At 30.8% G+C, this 20,060-nt stretch overlaps 1 protein-coding gene across 1 annotated transcript; it reads right to left on the minus strand.

Moving 5' to 3' along the window:
- Nucleotides 1-962: 962 nt before the first annotated feature.
- Nucleotides 963-19,576, minus strand: LOC129959792 (putative ammonium transporter 3). The gene is made up of 7 exons (XM_056072684.1): nucleotides 19,341-19,576; nucleotides 16,214-16,763; nucleotides 12,273-12,344; nucleotides 10,171-10,230; nucleotides 10,010-10,086; nucleotides 7,057-7,376; nucleotides 963-1,121 (listed from the first exon to the last, which is right to left on the minus strand). The coding sequence occupies exons 1-7, from the start codon at nucleotides 19,468-19,470 to the stop codon at nucleotides 963-965; spliced, it is 1,368 nt and encodes a 455-aa protein (XP_055928659.1). The 5' UTR covers nucleotides 19,471-19,576.
- Nucleotides 19,577-20,060: the final 484 nt, after the last annotated feature.

Below are 20,060 nucleotides of genomic sequence, written 5' to 3' on the forward strand. Positions count from 1 at the left end.
TGTAAGTTTTATTAGATTTCTGTTGAAGCATTTTCCATAAAAACAACCCAAAAAAACTTTTTTTTTTCTTCTGAGGCTGGAATTCTCATTCTAATTTTTTCTTATATTTAAAGGATATAAAAGTCTGTTTATAATTTAACCTTGAATGCTTTGGCATAGGAAGAATAAAATCCATAATTTTTACTTTCGTTTACTTCTTGTATAAAAGTAATTATACGAGTATTTAAAAAACCCAAGAATGATATATAGACAATATGAATTTTTATAGTCACCAAAAATTTTTTAAGTAAAAATACGATGCGGAAACAGTTTTAATTAGATCAAAGTTCGATCCAGAATGATTTTGATATTAACTTTAAATTTCTTATTTTTAAATTCTTTTACTATATTTGTTTAAAATTTTGTGACGTATTTCAGAGTCAAATTCATTTTAAATTCCAGTATATACATATATGCATATATGGATATTTTCTGATCAAGAAAATCAGTTGTCGGTATTTTCAAAATTTTAGTTCTAAAAATTAATTGGAGCAATATTTACTGGTAATTTAATGCATTTCAGGAAGTCAGTTTTTTTTTAGTGTTATAAAATGTATCAGTAATCGTCTGGAAATTCAATTTCTTTGTCCTTTATTATATTTGCTTATATTGTCATAAGTGAAAGTCAACAAATTATAGAATTTTAAGATTTTTAAGGTGACCTTCAATTTGAAATTAAATTTTTTCTTCCATAGAGAATTTTATTGCTGATTATTTTTGACTGATGTGTCAAATCACATTCCAACAAGTTTCTTTCGTTTCTATTGGAATTAATAATGACAATAAAGTGTAATATTTTTCCGTATTTCTGAAATCATTCCATATCGGTGCTTTTTTTTTTTCGAAAAATTAAACTTTTATTTGAAAAAAGAAAACCATTATTTGCTAGTGTCAAAAAATATATGAATAAAATATCTGCAAAGTTATATTAGGGAAGGCGAACTCCCCATCGTTAATGAAGAATTGCAAGAAAATTGCCTCATTTCCATGTTTTTGTAATGCTTAATATTATGTTCAACGGCATCAGCTCCAACTTCTTCATCTTCCAACTTTATTCGCAGGGGAACGACTACATTAATAACCTGAAATTAGGAACATAGAATTTATATTAGTTTATTTAGTATTTCGAAAAATATTTCATAGCATTTTCTTTTATATCCAGATCTGTTTTGGGGGCTATATACAACGTTTTATCTTCCAGAATCTAAAAGTTTATTTATCTGACGAACAAACTGAAAATGTGTGCTTGCAATATGTTTGAGTATGTTACAGTAGATTTGCTTAGATTGCTTTATATAGATTAGAATAGCTTAAATAATAAAAGAAGTAATCTTTATGACAATCTCAAAGTTACTAATATTGTAACTTTGAGATTGTCATAAAGATATTTAAAATTTTGAGTGATAGCAATTTGCTAATACTAAAGCTCAAAATAAAATGATTGTTTAAACGAATTATGTTTTATTTATTTCTGAATGTATTGAAATCTGGTTTTGTAATACAAATTATTAACCAGTAGCTTAATGTGAATAACATTGCTAGTTTAATCACCGACTATTTCGAAGGCAACATTATACATGCAAATATTTTCTTTTTGCATAAAAAGTGCAAACTGATTATAGTAATAAATATTTCAACTGAAAAATAATTAAGGCCCTTATATTTTGCAAATTTCTGTTCTATATCAGTGATCCAAAATGCAGAGAAAAATTTTTTAAATTAATAATTTGAAAACTAATATAGATGAAAAAATCCTGTATTGCACAGAATGGGTGAAAAGTAAATTTATCAAAAAACCAGAAAGTAATGCTGATATAGTTTTTTTACTGATAAGTAGTTTTAATAGGGATATCAGATTATATATAATATCAAACAATATAAAAAGAGCAGCTTTAGCGGATAATTATAGACTAAGTTGGACGCATAGAAATAAAATAGGATGTTGCTATTTTCCGAAAAAGTTACCTTTATTGAATTTTATTTTAAGTGTGAGCGTGCGTATTGAGAGTCAGGATATAACTACCACCATTGCAAAGCCCTTTGGCCAGGAACTAAGGAGGTTTTCAAATAAGGTGGGGAATATATATATAGTATGTGGATGTTAAAGATTTAACTGTTGGACCCCGATTTAACAAATTCATCGGGAAAAAAACTTTTATTCGTTAAACCGGGGTTTTATTATTAATACAAACAAAGTCTGCATTTAGTTTATGAAACAGACCTAATAAAGATCTACACAAAAATTTCATAATTAGAAATTGTGTGCTTTTTATTTAGCAGTTGAAATTACTACTGTTTCACAATGTTTCAAAAATCAAATGTTCTGCAAAATTGAATGTCCAGTACATCTCACTTCTCTGCATTATGTAGCAAGGTGAGATAAGAAAGGAATTTTCTGCCTTACCCATGTGAAACCTATTTGATAAGTTACACTCATTACTCATCTGTTCCTGGCAAGGTGGACATTGCATACATTTGAAAAGCAATCCAGTTTTTTTAAATGTAAATGAACAAAAATAATTTTTTTTTCGGTTATTGAAATAATTTATGAATTCCTGGTTTATTATTCGCTCAATAAGGTTTTTGCTTTCATTTTAATCGAGGAAAAAGAATAATTCGTTAAATCGCGAAATTTGATAAATAGGGACTTATTAAATCAGGACCTCACTGTACTTTTTAATGAAAAATTAATCTTTGCTAACTATATTATATTTTTACTTTTCAAGCCAAAAACCTGTCTGGAAACCTTATTGGAAAGAAAGTCTATTTCTAATTAAATAAGATATAATACCTACGAATGCACCGATGGCTATTAAGATTATGCCAACCCTACTAATAGATGACGCCATTGTTCCAACCAGCTTAGGAAAGAGGGAAAGATTTCTGGGTGAAGCTAGGCCTTATCTGGAAGTATGATGGGAAAAAATGGTTCTTCCGAGAATATTCTAGCAAAATCCTAAAATCGAGTGTCCTAGAAAAAATTAGATATAAAAAGGCGAAACAAAGGATCTGAATTGATTTTGCTGTTTTCTTAGTAATACAATATAAAGTTAAGTTCCAGGAATCGGAAATGTTGTTCCTAAATGTTTGCAGTATGAAAACAGAAGATCTCTTACTAGCATACAAATTACTGAAGAACGAAAATTACTGAATCTAAAAACTTATAGATCTGATATCTGTCACTTCAGAGATCCTTTGGCCTTGGGGAATAATTAGAATTTCGGTGCAGTAGGGTAGGAAAGTGAAAAAAAAAAAAAAAAAATACTGTGCTAAAGTATGAGAAAATGAGCTTTTAAAGAATCCAGAATCTTATTTTAGGGTAAATGTATTTTACTGAATGATAGAAAGTTTATGTCGACATTGTTTTCATGGTATGAAGAATATTCATGATATATATCAAGAAATTCAGCCTGATGAAAGTGAATGAAAAAGAGATCCACGACAGCACAGATGATTTTGTGCGAACAATTCCAAAGGATGTTGTATCAACTTTTCTATCCTAGTTATCTTTAGTTAAGACATCATTTAAAGAGGAACTTGAGAAATATTAATTACGTCAAAAGATTGGCAGAATTGCTGATAATAAATAATTCTATTCCATCGAGTTTTCTTGGTGTATGCACAATTTACTTAATTATTCCTGGGTTGTAGCTAACTGTTTGCGAACCAAAATGGAGCAAGAAAGACTTGCCAGTTTAACTTTGCTCTCAATTGAGAATTGTCAAGTTCAAAAAATTAACCTTGATAAAATAATTAATGAGTTATTTCCCTAACAGTGAGGAAACGGAGATTTTTGCGATTCAAAAATAAATAATTTAAATCCTCATTAATTTCCAAAGTTTTATCTTATTTTAACCTATATTAAATTGATTCTAAAATGTTCTCTTATTTCCTGATCCAATTCTTTTTTGTTTAATTAATTCTATACAAGCTCTGTAAAATTGCTGAAATCAGCAAGTTCCCACACTCTGAGTGAAGGGATAAAAATCTGTCAAGCTAAACAAATCCTTTTAAAAGATTCCTAAATCGACACGTGTAACGAAATCCCTATCAGAATCTCATAGTATAAAACCACCGGGAAAACATTTCTGTCTTTCCTTCGTTCTATTGCTTTTGTATTGCTTGTGAACGGACGTCAGTTTTCATCATCGCTTCTTCGCTTCTTTCTTGTACATAAATTATAACTCCTGGGATGGAATAAAGTAAAGTTTTAAAATTTCAAAATGTATTCTTCGGCCACGAAACTGCTTAAAAAATTGTGTTTACATTATATATATATATATAATTATTATTATTACTATTATTATTTATATTCATGTATCAAAAACCTTTAAGAACGTTTATTCTAAAGAACAAACTCTGTTGAAAGCGTTATGTTATATAAGGTACTCTGAGATCAATTAAAAAAATTTGTAATTTTATAATATTTGATCATTTTATGGAAATTTTATTATTTAATCCAAAATCTATATTTATCTGCTCTACAGAACAGATCATAAGACCTAGGACTACTACATTCAGCACAGATATACTTTAGAAGGTGGGAATGTACACATCGAAGCGATTGTTTTGAATTTTGATTAATTTAATACTTAGCAAAATTTTGACGTTCTCCGAAATAACTTCTGAAAATTTATAGCATAAAACTGATTTTTGCACCATTTTAAAATTTAAAAAATATTAATTTATGATGCTAATTTAATTTTTTGAGGTCAGTATCCGAACGTCTCTCTTAAAGATAAAAAAACGATTTAAATAAAAAAAAATTCATTTATTTTAAAATAATGGTTATCCTAGTAAGTTCAAATATTTTCTCTGCTGATACGGGGGGGGGGGGATACTGAACTACAAGGTGAAATGTTACTGATTTGGCAAGGAGACAAATTAGGAAGAATCAAGAATCTGGGAATTATATCTATAAAATTTAAATTCTAATTTCATCGTTTTCAGAAACTATTTCACTTTTTTCTTTTTATTCTTCATTTTCAGTTTTTGCTTTCAATTTTCATCATCTGTATTCAGAAGGCAAAATAATAAATAAATAAGGCGAAAAATAGATATTATTTCTGTATTTCGTTTTCATAGCTTCACTTTTTTGTTATGGTTTTGATTTCTCTGATATTCACCATATGACTGGAAACACCGAGCGTGTTCCGCTAATATTTTAGTAGATTCCATTTTTGTGTCTATATATTATTCTACCTGTTGCTTTAAATATAAATTACTTTGTTATTTTTTGCATATTATATTTACTCTAAAACAGGTTTGTCACAATTTTAAGCCAATTTAGCAAGCTTTTCCATCTTCGCAGAATCTATGACAATGAACAGCTTCTTTGTCGTAGAAGTTTCGTGGAGGGGGGAGAGGATTGTAATAAATTCCATTTCTTCATATTTATTAAATAGATTTTTTTTTTCTAATCACCTGATTAAGAAAAACCTTTGTATTTTAACTTCTGAGATGCTCGGTTTTTTTTTTTTTTTTTAAACCTTCGTTTCTCAGAATTGAATATTTGTAATTTTGATTGTTTTAAGCTGCTGTGCAAGTATGTTTTTATTTATAGTTTCAGTTTCAATTTCGAAACAGGAGATCTCAACATCCGAGCTGATAAAGGATGCCAGCTTCTTCTTTCGTACTTCACCAAAGAAATCAAATACTTCAAGCTTTTCTCAAATGATCATGGCTCAGATGCGCTAAAAATAATACATGAGGAATAAATTAGTCTTTAATCTAATAAGAAACTATGCTTCAAGTTAAATAAACTGATTTATAGCTTTTCATCATGAATACATTTTCTTCAAGATGACTCTGTAGCTCTCACACACGCATAATAAAGCAAATCGTTATTTATTTCTCCAGCAGGCAGATGTAGTTAATGATATTTCTGTCTTGACATGTGGTTGATAGCGTAGTCCTTCATAGCTGACAATAACTCTTTTACGTGTACTGGAACGCGATTACACTTTTTACTTTCTCATATACGAAGTATAGAGAAAGTATAGTAATCGTCAAAAAATTCGAATTTGAGATTGTGACGAATCTACACGTTTTGAATTGGAAAAACAAATTTTTGGAAAATGTCTGTCTGTTCATATATCTGTCTGTGACAATTGCAACTCAAAAACGCTTTCATCTAGACAGATGAAATTTGGTATATTGTCTTTACATCAAATTTGTAGATTTCTATCAAATTTTAAGTAAAATCTCTTAAGAGGAAGTGTGTCTGTCCGGCTGTTCAAATATGAGTTAATACGATAACTACAAAACGAAGAGAGCCTGTTGTATAGACATCTGTCGAATTTTGAGCCAAATCCAGTAAGGGGTTTAACGTCTGTCGGTTTGTACTTCCGTAAATTCAAAAACGCAATGACGTAAATATATCAAATTTGGTATTCATTTCTGTGATTATTGTAATTCTATGTCAAATTTTGATTTAAATCGGTGGGGGAAAAGCAAGCTTAAAATACAAATTCACCTTTATTAGAGAGTATGTGAGAAAAAGATTTTAGGGAGATTAGCACTCCTGCTAGTTTAAAAATCTATGAAATCTCTCACCGTGCTTGGTAGAACAATAGTGAGGCGTGTCCAGAAAGTCAACGAAAGAAATCCTAATACATTCACCATAGTGAATGTATTACATTAAATTGTCTCTCAAAATTGCTATTGATTATGCTTTTGTTTCCTATCAACCAAGCTAAATAGGTGTTTCCGATCTTGGGAATGATTGTTATCATTTGTGTGTGTATGTATGATCTAAAAGTTATTATTGTTGATTTTCGTCCTCTCGATTAACAATTGAAATGATAATTACAATATATGTGAATGTCATTGAAGTCCGATTAACAATTGATTGGATAATTGGAAAAGTGGTAAGTTGAGTTCGAATGCTAAAATCATTTTTAAACTTTAATTAATTATTTCAACAAAATGTTAGTTTTGTTTTTCAAAAATGACCAAAGTGCCATCTTTTAACTTTACAACATATCATTATAATGTGTCATTGAGAAATATACTTACACGTAAGAGGATGTATGTCATAAATAGGCTCCACACGCCGACGATTATAACTGATAAGGTCTGTATTCCTAATAAATAGAAGCCGCCACCTTTCTGGAAGACTCCTGCCTCTCCTTTGCTTAAAGCTAGCATCGAATCTTTTTCCACAAAGAGACCCACAGCAACCATACCCCATATTGACCCTACTAAATGCACAGGTATGGCACCGACTGGGTCGTCTATCTTTATGGCATCAATTGCTGGCATAGCAAGGTTTGTTAGCAAAGAACTGATGGCACCGATAAGTAGAGCTTCCCATGGATTATATAAAACGCAGGCAGCTGCAACTCAATAAAAATATATAAAGTCAAAAAATAAATAATACTTTAAGATGTTGATTAAGAATTCTTATTCAAACGTTGATTTATAAGATTAATAAACGAATTGTTTTACTTAGAATAACGATATATTTTTTGATTTAACAAAAAAGAAGTGTCTCCATTTTAGCATGAGTGAATAGCCGATGCGGAAAATAAATGATTGCTCATAACAAGCATGTACAAATATTGTCCGTAATGGATATGCATACATTTGCAAATTTTTAATTATAGCTTCAATCTAGTAATTAGTGTGTATTCAATCTATAATCCTCTTTAATTATAGTCTAGCTATAATCAGAGTGTCTCTTAGTTGAGATTTGTGATGTCAAGATTTTCTGTTTGCTTTCTTACTTTTATTGAACTATGCTTTCAATAAAATTATGTCAACAATTTAATTCTGATTTTTATTCATTATGTTATTTCTAAAAGGAGACATTAAACTACTCAATTGTTTTACTTTCACGGAGTCTCATTTTGAGATTTGATGTCAAACTTATTTCAAAATCCAATTAAACTTCCTATTACATAAAAATATGTACAGGGTTAGCAAGAAATAAGTTACCCACTCCAGAGGGCTCTAAAATGCGTTCTATTGGTCCAAATAAGATAAAATTTGAACTACATATTATTCAGATAATGCACTTTACATTTATTAATTTTAAAAAATTAGTACAGAAATTCACCAATAGATGGCGCTGTAACACAAATGGCATTTATTTGCATATATTGAAAATGTGAAACATAATTTGCGTTACAGCGCATGTCTATCACCATTTTTCTTTGGATAGAAAGAAGGTGGATTCTGCACGAACATTAGTTTCTTCTCTGTTTGTCATGCCTACGTTGCAAGAAAAATCACTACTAGTGAAATTGTTCTACCAGAAACAACAAAATTCCGTTGCAGCTCTAAAGGAATTTTGTCATATGAAGCAGATACGAAGTGGTCGAATGTCTCCAAATGCCCTACGCAAGATGATGCAGAAATTCCAAAAAACTCGGCAACTTGGCATTATCCCAGGTAGAGGACGAAAAAAATATCCCGTCTCCCAGCGTCGAAAATGCTGCAAAGCCAGCAATCAGTCGCCACATAATAGTGTGAGTTTGCCAGTTGTTTCCCGTGTTCTGGATATGCCGTATTCAACTGTACGAAAAATCGTACGGCAGATTTTGCATTTTTATCCATACAAAATCAAGTCTGTGCACCTATTGCAGGACGGGGACTTAGAGGTCCGTAAAACTTTTGCACTTCGGTTCCTTGCTCGAATGGTGGTTGACACAACTTGGCCATGGAACATTCTGTGGAGTGATGAGGTCCACTTTTGCCTCAGTAGGCAAGTTAACACCACAACTGTCGAATTATGGCAGAGAACAACCCTTGCATCGTGAAAAAGTGACAGTATGGTGTGGTTTTACAACTACCTTTATCATTGGATCGTATTTCTTTGAAGACATAACTCAAATGGAATCCAGACCTGTTCCGTCACAGCACAACGGTACCATGATATGCTGAAGGATTTTGTAATGTCAACTCTTCTACAGCGTGGATGCCTTCATTTTCATGCAGGATGGTGCACCACCTCATATTGATCGTCGTGTAAAGCGATTGTCAATACAGCCTTTCACAGAAGCACGAGTTATCAGCCGTCATTTCCCAATAGCATGGCCTCCTCGCTCACCGGACATCACCCCTAGCGACTTTGGTTGTGGGGTTATTTGAAGGATAATATCTACTGTCAAAGGCCATAATCTCTACCAGATCTGAAAGGCAACATTCCGCGACATATTCTTAATATCCCGGCAGACTCATTCCGGTCATCTATAGAAAATATGGTTCTCTGATTACAGCATATTGTTGAAAATGAAGGAGGACATATTGAGCAATTTTAATTTTACTTTATTTAACAATTATAAACCATATTTAAGGGTTTTATGTGTATTACAACGCCATCTAACGGTGAATTTTTATACTTTTTTTTATTTAATAAATGTAAAGCGCATCATCTCAATAATCTGTAGTTCAAATTTTATCTCATTTGGATCAATAAAATGCATTTTAGAACCCTCTGAAGTGGTTAACTTATTCCTTGCTCACAATGTATATTAAAAAGTCTGTGTTTTGAGGTCTCAGTTTTAGTTTTTATTTTCCAGTTTCCTACTCAAACTACTACTTTAATTATGGTTAAATAACAGTGAAATAAATTATTTTAAACAGAAATTTATGCCAGCATTTATGAGCCAAATTTCATAACGATTCATTTCAATTTTAAGGTGGTTTTTTAGCGTTGAGATATTCTCAGGTTCTTGTTTGTTGATGAGCGAAAATGTAATACCGCATGTAAAATTCATTTTATTGATTTAAATTTGTCTAAACCGTTTCATAAAATTTTGTTCGCATTTACTAGAAATAGTTACTACGCAGTCAACGACATGTGTGATGTAGTTGTGAATTAGCACAATGTATTTAACTATAATCTTATTCCTGATTCATGTCTGATTCTGAAAGTAGTATTTGTTCATGTAATTATTCGAAAAGGTACATTAAATACAAAATTAAAATGCATTTATATATTATAAGATATGAAATGAATTTTCACCTGTTATGGCAACTAAAGCTGATAATATTCCATTTATAAGGTTCGAAATCAGAAATTTTTTTCTGTATTGGAGAAAACTGAAATAAAATAGATGGTTAAAATATTTATTTTGATTACTTTAAATAATTATTTGTAAAAAGATCAGTGAATTGAATTCGTACCTGAAAACAAAAGATGCTAGTCCTCCTCCTATTGAAGCGTTTATAGTAGTTATCGCTGATCTGAAATGATTGGAAAAAGTAAGAAAAACTTGAACTTCTTTGCACCCCATAACATCATATGTAAAAAAAAAAAAAAAAAAAAAAAAAAATACTAGAGTATGATTCTTATTTTCACACTACCCCCTTTTAAATTCGTTCAATCGAAATATATATACTTTTTTTCCTTTTCATCATCACCACATTCAGGGTTGTCAAGCCACCAGGAAAACAGAGAAAAACTGGAAAAACACAAGAAATTTGAAAATCATCTAAAAAAATCGGGAAAATATAGGGAATTCCAAGTTTTTTAGTCATTTTTTCCCCATCTAAAAAATGCGAACTCTAAAGATAGCAAGAATAAAAGATCGTAGTCATAGCTTCCAAAAACGAAGTTATACCATTCGCGATTGTGTAAGGTGGAAACTCGCCTCCTATCTACTCTCTCCTCTTTTTTTCTGTATGGATCATTCCAATTTCAATTTGCGAGACAGTTGTCCTTTTTCCATGAGATTCACGAATTGCAGCTAATTAGCATGCGCGAGATTTCCGTAACTGTGTGAATGAATATAATGCATTTTTTTTGGCGGAAATAACATTTAATCTGTGAAAGCAGAGCGGTGGCGTTTAATCTACCATACTTGAGTTTATTGAATTGTTTGTTTATTATTGGAAAATTGTGTAACTTATTCAAAGTAAATTAGAGATTTTTTTATAACAATGAACTGCTAAAAATCCGTATTTAATAAGAATTGGACGGATATATAAGTCAATCCTTATTTTGCTGAATAGATTCGAGAAATTCCGCAAAATCAATTTGTTGCGTATTGCTCGCTTTGTAATAAGACAATAAACTAAAGTAATATGGGAAAACAGCATTTGCTAGTCACGCCAAAAGAGAAAAACATACAAAACTGCGTGCCAGTTCAAAAGAGTCATCATTGATGTTGGACTTAGTATCTAAAAGAAATACAGGAAAAGATGATGCATCAAATCCGAAAACCTCAGATTTAATGTCCGAAAAAAACTGATTTCGAAATTTTCAGTTCTAGAACTGCTGAACTTTTTTAGCTTTTAACTTTTTTAGAACATTTAAAGCTGAACTTTTTTGGACATTAAAGCTTGTTTCATCATACTCGTCTTCCGATGTATCATTTATGCATTCAATGATCGGAAATATTTTCCCATATGTTCACTAAAAGTGAAATAACTAAAAATGTCGTACCTTATTTGTTAAGGATTAGTTTCATGAAACTGAAAAATCTACAGAAATTGATGCACAAATAGATTAATTGGCAAAAATGAATAAATAAAAAAAAGTAACCTTGCTTTGTAATGTTTTTTGTTAAGTAATCATTATATGATTTGTATCATTATAGCAAAAATGTTTTGTATTTTATTTCCCCCGAGTCTTTAATTTTGTGTTACTTACAATAAAACAGTATATGTAATATATCTCTCCCCTTTAATAAATAAATTTTGACTTGCTGAATTCTAGATAATGAAAAAATATAATTTTTTTTTCTGTAAATATAAACTTTTCTTTAATATGCTATTATTTCGAAAAATGTTAAATTGTTGCTTTCTTTCCATGCTTTTTCCACTTCTTAAAACCATATTGCATTATAGCTAGAACTTAAGTGCTATTCGCGCAGTGATCTTCGTATCTTGAATATACGTACAGGGGAAAAACAGGGAATATTTTTCCAGATTTGACTTACAAGCCTGATACATATCATATTGACGATCTCTAAACCCTTGCGAACCTCAAGTAACTTCGATATGGTATCCAACGAATTAATCGATTTTTTGTTGTTATTGTTGCAAAGAACTTACTTCATTGAAAGATTGTACAAATAGTGAAACACTCCACCTTTCTTCCTCACTATCTCTTTTCATTCGTCCTTTTCTCAAACACCATAACTCCAGAAAAATAAGAATTGTTGGTTGCTCACTTAATATACCGTTCGTGTCATTTAGCGAAGAAATAAACTGGTTTTCTTCTTTGCTTGATTTTATTTTAATCAAGAATGATAAGCGATTTAGATTAATATGAAACTTCTTACCTGGAAGCGTATTTCCACTTCGTTCCAGTAACCCCAAAAGTACTTCCACAGTTGAATCCGAGCCACCCCCACCTAAAAAAAAAAATCAAATTCATTTTTAAAAACTTGTATACATTAGTTCACCCACATCCCCCTTAATTATTATGATTCAATCAACAGCTATCCGACAGCTCATAATCCTTGTTAGAGTCTGAAATGAAGCCCGGTGGCGTAGTGGTCTCAACCCACAGATTCGAGGTTCGATCCTCGGGCTGGTCAAGGTCGACTCAGCCTTTCATACCTTCAGTGGGTCGATAAACTGAGGACCAAGCATACTTGGGAACTAAACACTGGGGGTTCCGCGTTAGGCTGACCACCTAACTGGGACATATACCTTGCACCCCAGGGCCCTCGGTTAAGAAAGCAGATATGGGCACTGTAGGGTTTGGCCTACATGGGCTGTTGTGCCACTGAGTTTATTTTTAGGGTCTGAAATACCGTGTTAATTAAGCTAGTGGTATATTCGTGTGTAATTTGTTATCTTGTAGATTAATTGAATCTCTCAACTCAGGGAAATAACAAAGGAGGATCTAATTGGTTATAGATATCCGGATGCCATGAAGACAAAACTTTTGCACCAGCCAAGAATTCTCCAAGTAAAAATTAAGAATATCTTGGCTAATAATATCTACACTAACATTTGGAATGCAATGTACCTCGCATTCAAAAGATGTTTGCGAATGAAGAAATGTCCTTCTAGCAGGATGGAATAATTTCCCCATGTTTATCTCTACGAGAAAGACTATTTTTATAGAATTTTGGTGAACAGATAGCTAGGGTGAAGAAAGTATCCTCACGTGAGCCCTTCGAAAATCAATCATCCTAATGATTTTTTTTACATGAAAATATATGATGTTTATAATTCAATGCCAGTTACAATCAACGAGTTGAAAGGGAAATCGTTAAAAAACCATTAAAAGGGAAATCCTCGTATGTCAAGCCAAAACCATGCCTACTGCCATTTCAATTCAGTTGGTTGGGTAAATCAGTGTTGCCTGGAGAATAACAGGCCAAAACTCGAACAATTCCAATAACTGAAAAAAAATCTACATTTGAATGAATTAATCTGAATTATAATGAAAGTAATTGATATATTATGTTATAGATAGTCATAGCGGGTTTCCATTTCGTGGAAACCTCTTTACTTATAACTCAGGGCTTCCTAATTATAATCTCAGGTGTCCTTTGGGATCAACTTGTATCTTTTTATAAACACAAAAGTGTAATTGACAGCCATTTTATCTTCATAGGTGGCTCTTTTATAATTATTATTCAGTGTTCGCTTTCTCCCTTTAGTACTTTCCTGAAATTTCACATTTCATTTCTAATTTGGAATTGGTTTTTGTTTGCCTTCAAATTAAATACAAGAGCTCCAATCCTTTGAACATTATATTTAGAATTTACATTGTATTTTAAATAACAAACTTAATATTCCATAAATTGTTAGCAAGCAGAGCATAATCTTTCGAACTAAAAAGTTTGATTCATATAGAATCTACTTATTCAAAACTTGTATATTATTGCTAGATTTATTTTTAATTATATATTATTAATGAAAAAAGAATATGCTCTAAAAGACTGTGTCTTTGACAATAGCTCGATAAAAATTAATGATGTATAATTGAATTTTCTTTATCAGAAGAAGCTCAGTAACAAAATTTCTCTCCTACAATGTTGAATTCAGCAGGCAGGTATGCTTTTTCACTCCCTCAGTTCTACAAAGGATCTCGCCAAAAACCAACCTTCTTTGGCATAATACTGCGCAGTTGGCACGTTCTTGTAATATCAATTTAACAATAGTATTTTATAAGAAGGAGATTTCAAGAAATTTCGTGAACATGAATACCAGAAACTCACAAACAAACATGAGTTTCTTTCACTCTTTTAATTGCGATTTCGGATCCGTTGCGATCCGTATAGTTGATATTTTCTTGTGCTCTTTAAGATATGGCTATGAAAGGAAAAATGATGAATAATTTATGTTGAATGTGGTGCTCAAGAGTAGCTGAAACCCTGGAGTAGGTTTCTAAAGTAGGTTTCTAAATTTATTTCCCCTAGTAGGTTTCTAAATTTATTTTAAAATTTTTTAGTATCTTAGAAGTTATTGATTTTTTCCAGTGTAGTTGTGGCAGAAACGCCTACTAGTTTAGGTAGCCATTTTGTTGTGTGTTGACCATCTGATAAACTGTTATCGATTTCTGGGTTCAGGGCATGCGCTATTTGCAGGACTCGGATATTTTCCTACTGGATACAAAGATTTCAATATTGCGCAGACTAATTTTTGCGATTGTTTTTGCCAATTTTAAATTTCAATTTATGGAAAAAGTCCATAAATTTGTTGAGCAAAATTGTTTGGAAATTTATAGTTCTCATAGGTTCATCTAATTAGTTGAAATTCTTGTTTTCCTTTTGAAGAAAAAAAAATGAGTGAGACTTTATTTTGATACTTTTTTTATGTATATATATGATTCAAATTTAAAATTGGAATAGCTTTCCAAATATTTCGTAAAGGCTCGTTAAAGCTTTACTTCCTGATGCACTACAAATTCAGATTTTGTGAATAAATAAAAAGAATGGATTAGTTTAGTTATATTAACGTCCTGTTTTAAAGCAACACTAGGGCTATTTTGGATGGACCTCGTAATTTTGAACCGCGATGAGATGATGAGGATCACGTCTAAGCTAGATTCCTCCAGCAGATCCTGAGAAATTCAGCATCAAAGGGCTCTGGCAAGCTTAAATTGTCCTTACGGATGGGTTTGGAATATTATGCCAACAGATAAAACAAAGACACACAAAACTTGGCTGTTGTTTTTTTTAATATTAAAAAGAATTATGGTATTTCGTTATTCTCGCTATGATTCATACTCAGCAAAGCTATTGTGTACAAAACCAGTTAGAGTTGTCTCCCTTTAACTTTCTCGGGTACTCTCCAATACAGGTCTTATCTTTTTCCCAACACCTCACAAAGTTATAGGGCTGCGAATGCTTTGCATGGCATTGGCGAACAATAGTTATGAAATATTCGACTTTGCCGTAAATCGAACACTTTTATGTATCTTTACTGGTTGTAACCAAAATCTGAATGACTCAGAACTACAATTGTAACCACAAAACTACATATCGAATTTCATTGATTTGAATAATTGCATTTATGAGTTATTGCATTTCCATGCATACGAAAGAACGGACAGACACACATTCAACTCCTTGCACAGATTCATTTCGAATAAGAATCTATATTTTGGATGCTAAACTTGTGTATCTAATTTTATCTACCAGGCTGTTAACATTTTAAAGCTTTCAAATTCACCTTACTTGAATAAACCGACTTTCTTGGAATGAATTTCGTTCAAACTCTGATAGAAATCTACAAATTTGATCTAAATTCCATACACCAAATTCCATCCGTCCAGCTCAATGCGTTTTTGAGTCAACGTGATCACAGGTAGACGGATGTAATGTCAAAAATATGATTTTCGAACTCACGGAGGTCTAAGACGTAGATATTCGTTAAAATCTCGAGTTTGAATTTTTTGACGATTACAATTCTTTTTTGATACTTCGTATACGAGAAAGCAAAAAGAATAGCATAAATGTGGAGTGCAATTACATTATTCAAAATTTTAATCTATATTATGTTACTCTCTTATGAAATAACAAAAGCAATGAAATTATACTAATATATCTACAAATATTTTCCTTGAGCATAAATCAACAAAGCATAAACTGCAACTACGTATTCAAAACGAATAGCAAAGCACAATATTATAATGTACCTGCACTTTATTTTGTTGCCACACTTGGTAGCCCATAATAGGCGAAATATAATGTTATCCCAAATCGCTGCATTTCCTTTATCATATTTTACTAACAAAAAGAATAATAAATTACTGACTTACCACAGAATGAACATGCCTAGCATAGCATTAGTAGGAGAATTAATATTTTCATTCGTCCTTCCTTCTTCATATCTTCCATTTCGTGGTCCGACCATAGCAGCTGCCACTAAAGCTGAAGCTCCTCCAACAAGATGAACAGGACAACAACCAGCAATGTCGACAATGCCTAAATGATTAAGAAATCCTTCATCTGCCCATATCCATCCGGCCGGTAAACAGTATATAAACGTGTTTAGAAAAGAATATATGCAGTAAGCTGAGAAATTGAATCTTTCAGCAACTGCTCCCGATACAATGGTTGTTGCTGTTGATGCGAATGATAACTGAAAGATGTAAGTTGTATATAAGTAGCCCATATTTATTTCTTGCGTATCAACGAAATAATTTCCTACACCAAAGAAAGGATTTGTTCCTCTTGAAGTCCCATAGCTCATACCATAACCAAACATCCAATAGCTGAGTCCTCCAAAAACTATATCCACAATATTTTTCATCAGCACATTCACTTCGCTCTTACGTGTAACGCATCCAGCTTCCAACAAAGCAAAACCTGAAAATTCAATAAATAGAATGTAGTTATTGTATAGAAGCAATTACAACTGAAATCCGATGAACTATTTCTTTATTATCTTAATAAAAATAACGCTAGACTTAAATATCATGATTACAAAGAATTCTTTGAACATCATTTAGAGCATTGCAATACCGTAAAAATAAACAAAAATTACCACATTTCCTCCTTTAGTTAGTTTCCATCAATTTAATTTGTATCTTGAATTTTTGTTTGATCCTTAAAAAAAAAAAAAAAAAAAAAAAAAAAAAAAAAAAAAAAAACGAAGGCCGAATATCTATTTTTATGAAACTGAAAATATTTTTCTATTTTTACAAATAATTAATGTTCTTTAACGATTTTCTTAGTTAAAAATTGCATTTAACTCATTTATTACTTGCAACGATATATCTCATGTTATGCTAAATATCTAATACTAATATCGCCAACATGTTATCTCGTAATGTATAGTATTAATCTGAATTATAAGTGTTACTCATTTTGTAAAAGTACAAATTCAAAAAAATAGAAGTATCCGATTTTCAAATCAAACAAGCATATTTCTTCATTAAATTTCAAGTTCTTAATTATCTCAGTATAGCCTTTAAAACTATTGGAAATATCTCAAAATAATGATTTTTCAGATTGTCTTTTATTACAGAATAATGACAAACGTGTGGTAAAATCTTTATCTATCTATAATATTTAATTATTATTTGTTTTATTTAACTTAATTTATTTAATTGCTCTAAAAAGTTATTTTTCTTTTACAAAATCAAACGGCATATTGTTTGTCAACGGATTCTAAAACCCACCGTGCTTCTGCGCATGCCTTAGGATGGGTATAATTCGGCAAAATAGGGGTGAAAGGAAAGGAGGAGATATTTACATTTAACTATAAAGTAACTACCGGAACTGGCGCACATCTTTCCGTGTGTCACCCTTTAGTGAGATAGAACCATCGAAAAGTGGTCGTATCAGAATACTGAAACGAACAGTATATGTGTATGCATGATACCTTTGTTTATGCATCCAGAATTTTTTTTTTCCATCCTTAAAAAAATATTAAATCATGAAATGGAGTGCTGACTGCCAACAAACTTTCCATCCATACTTTAACATACATCGTCACAAGAAGTAAACAAATGCTTCTCAGACTGCTTTTTTTTTTAAAACAGCTATTTAAATAAAAGTTTTTGAAAGCAGTAAATTGCCTTTTTCATCCACTGAACATGATACACAAAATCGATTTTGGAAGTCCAGTCTAAAAATCATACATAATTCAACGAGCTTTCAATAATCGTATTATAAATTTTCATCTTCAGTGCATTAAATAAAAATACAAATACAAAAATACAAACAAAAATTCAGTGTTTAGTCGTCACTGCATATTTCGTTCAGTTGTTTAAACCCATCTATATAATTTTCTTTTGCCAAAATATTCCATTTTCCTCTGATTTTATGAGGAAAATAACATCTGAATTACCAGTCGTTTGAGGTTACTCATGTTCGAAAACACTTCGTAGCTCCAATTCATGCATGTGGTGTCGGCATGAAAAGTATGTCATCTTCTAATCTATATACTGCTCTAGAAACGTAATCGCACCATTGATAGGTCAAAGTTAGAATTAATTGCGCCAGAACAAAGAAATTGGGCCTTAGCTTCCAATAACCAATATTTTGGTCCATTTCAGACAGGCATAATTTGTTCGGTCTCTGAAGAATATATGTATACACTCATACAATATAAAACAGAATTCTTTGCTTACTTTAAAGCGTTTTTCCAATCAGTATATTTCTGTCTAATAGTTAAGAAATTAGATATTAGATCAAGATTAGAGTGAACATCTCTTTTGTATACATACATATATTTATACATAATTAAATTTCATTTGAGAGTATATTTATACGGAATCATTATTTATAAATAATATTGTTTTGTACGGACCATCTCGTATTTTTTTTTTTTAAACTTTAGTGTGTGTGTTTTTAATTTTGCGAAAATTTTTAGTTTCTTTTTTCGTAATTAAGTTTTAAAAATATTTTAGCTAATTTTAAAAGGAATGCTTTTTGAATTAAAGGCTTAATTCTACTTAATTTTATAAGGAATGCTTTTTGAATTCAAAGTTTAATTTTACTTAATTTTAAAAGAAATGCTTTATGAATTCAAAGTTTAATTTTACTTAATTTTAAAAGAAATGCTTTTTGAACTAAAAGGTTTAATTTAAAAAAATATTATATATAAGAATATTAGATACAAAAGTAAATAATACATTATTATTATTTGAAAAATTTATATATATATTATAGTTTAATTACTTGAAATATTTGAAGTTGTATGCCATTTAAATTAACACTGGATAAAAGAATATAATACTTAAGTAGATTTTATACATTCTCTTGTGAATTCATCAGAAAGGTATTAATATATTTGAGTGAATTTGTTTTTGTTGTATAAAAACAATCTAATAACATCATAACAAAAATTTCAGAGTAATAACTGAAACATTCAAAATTATAATTATTGTTTCAAAAGACCATTATACAATACAAAATACAAAATATTTGATTACTGACCTGACTGCATAGTAAATATTATGAAAGAACTGGTCATAACCCATGTTGCATCGTCATATGTGATTTTTCTCTGTTTCTCATTTTCAGGCAAAGCGCAGGCGTCACTTGATAAATTGCAGCTGTATGGCATGTCTCGTAAAGATACTTGCAACTACAATAGATATTTTACTGACCCCTACAGAAATTTTACATCTTAAAAATATTATCAGGCGAGTTATATATGATATAAAAAGTCGGCGTTTCATCTCATGTCTATTTGGAAATAATGTGAACAATGCTGAAGAACTAGCTCAAATAAGAATAAATAATTTAACTAAACCGGCCTTCATTTCTTCTCCTTGACATTCAAGAGAGAATTTTAGAAACAACATTCGAGACAGACTTTAATTATTTATGCAATCGATTTTTTTTTACACAGGATGTAAGAGGCAGATGTTTCAATCACGAAATCTCTTACTGAGGGGGGAAAAAAAACTTCTTGAAGGTACTTTTGATTCTTCTAAAAATAGCTGTAGATGTAGTTTTTAATCCAGGCTCTTAAAATTACTCTTCGTTAGATATTAGAGAATTATTTTACATTTGTACAGAAATATTCTGAAGTGAAATTTCTATTCCCCCTAAGAAAATTTATCAACTAATTGTTACATATTTGTAGAGAAATACTTTATAATATTCAAAATTCAGCTCCCATTTCAATCTAATAAACGAGATGAAATTGTA

Source organism: Argiope bruennichi, chromosome X2 (assembly GCF_947563725.1).
Source record: "Argiope bruennichi chromosome X2, qqArgBrue1.1, whole genome shotgun sequence".
NCBI lineage: Eukaryota > Metazoa > Arthropoda > Arachnida > Araneae > Araneidae > Argiope > Argiope bruennichi.

Bases quoted from the DNA above. Each gene is read 5' to 3' on its own strand.
- LOC129959792 (XM_056072684.1), bottom strand. From the start codon at position 19,470: ATGCCATACAGCTGCAATTTATCAAGTGACGCCTGCGCTTTGCCTGAA. The intron at 7,377-10,009 runs GTGAAAATTCAT...ATTGAGTTGCAG, and splicing joins AGCTTTAGTTGCCATAACAG to CTGCCTGCGTTTTATATAAT. The intron at 1,122-7,056 runs GTAAGTATATTT...TCCTAATTTCAG, and splicing joins TGACATACATCCTCTTACGT to GTTATTAATGTAGTCGTTCC.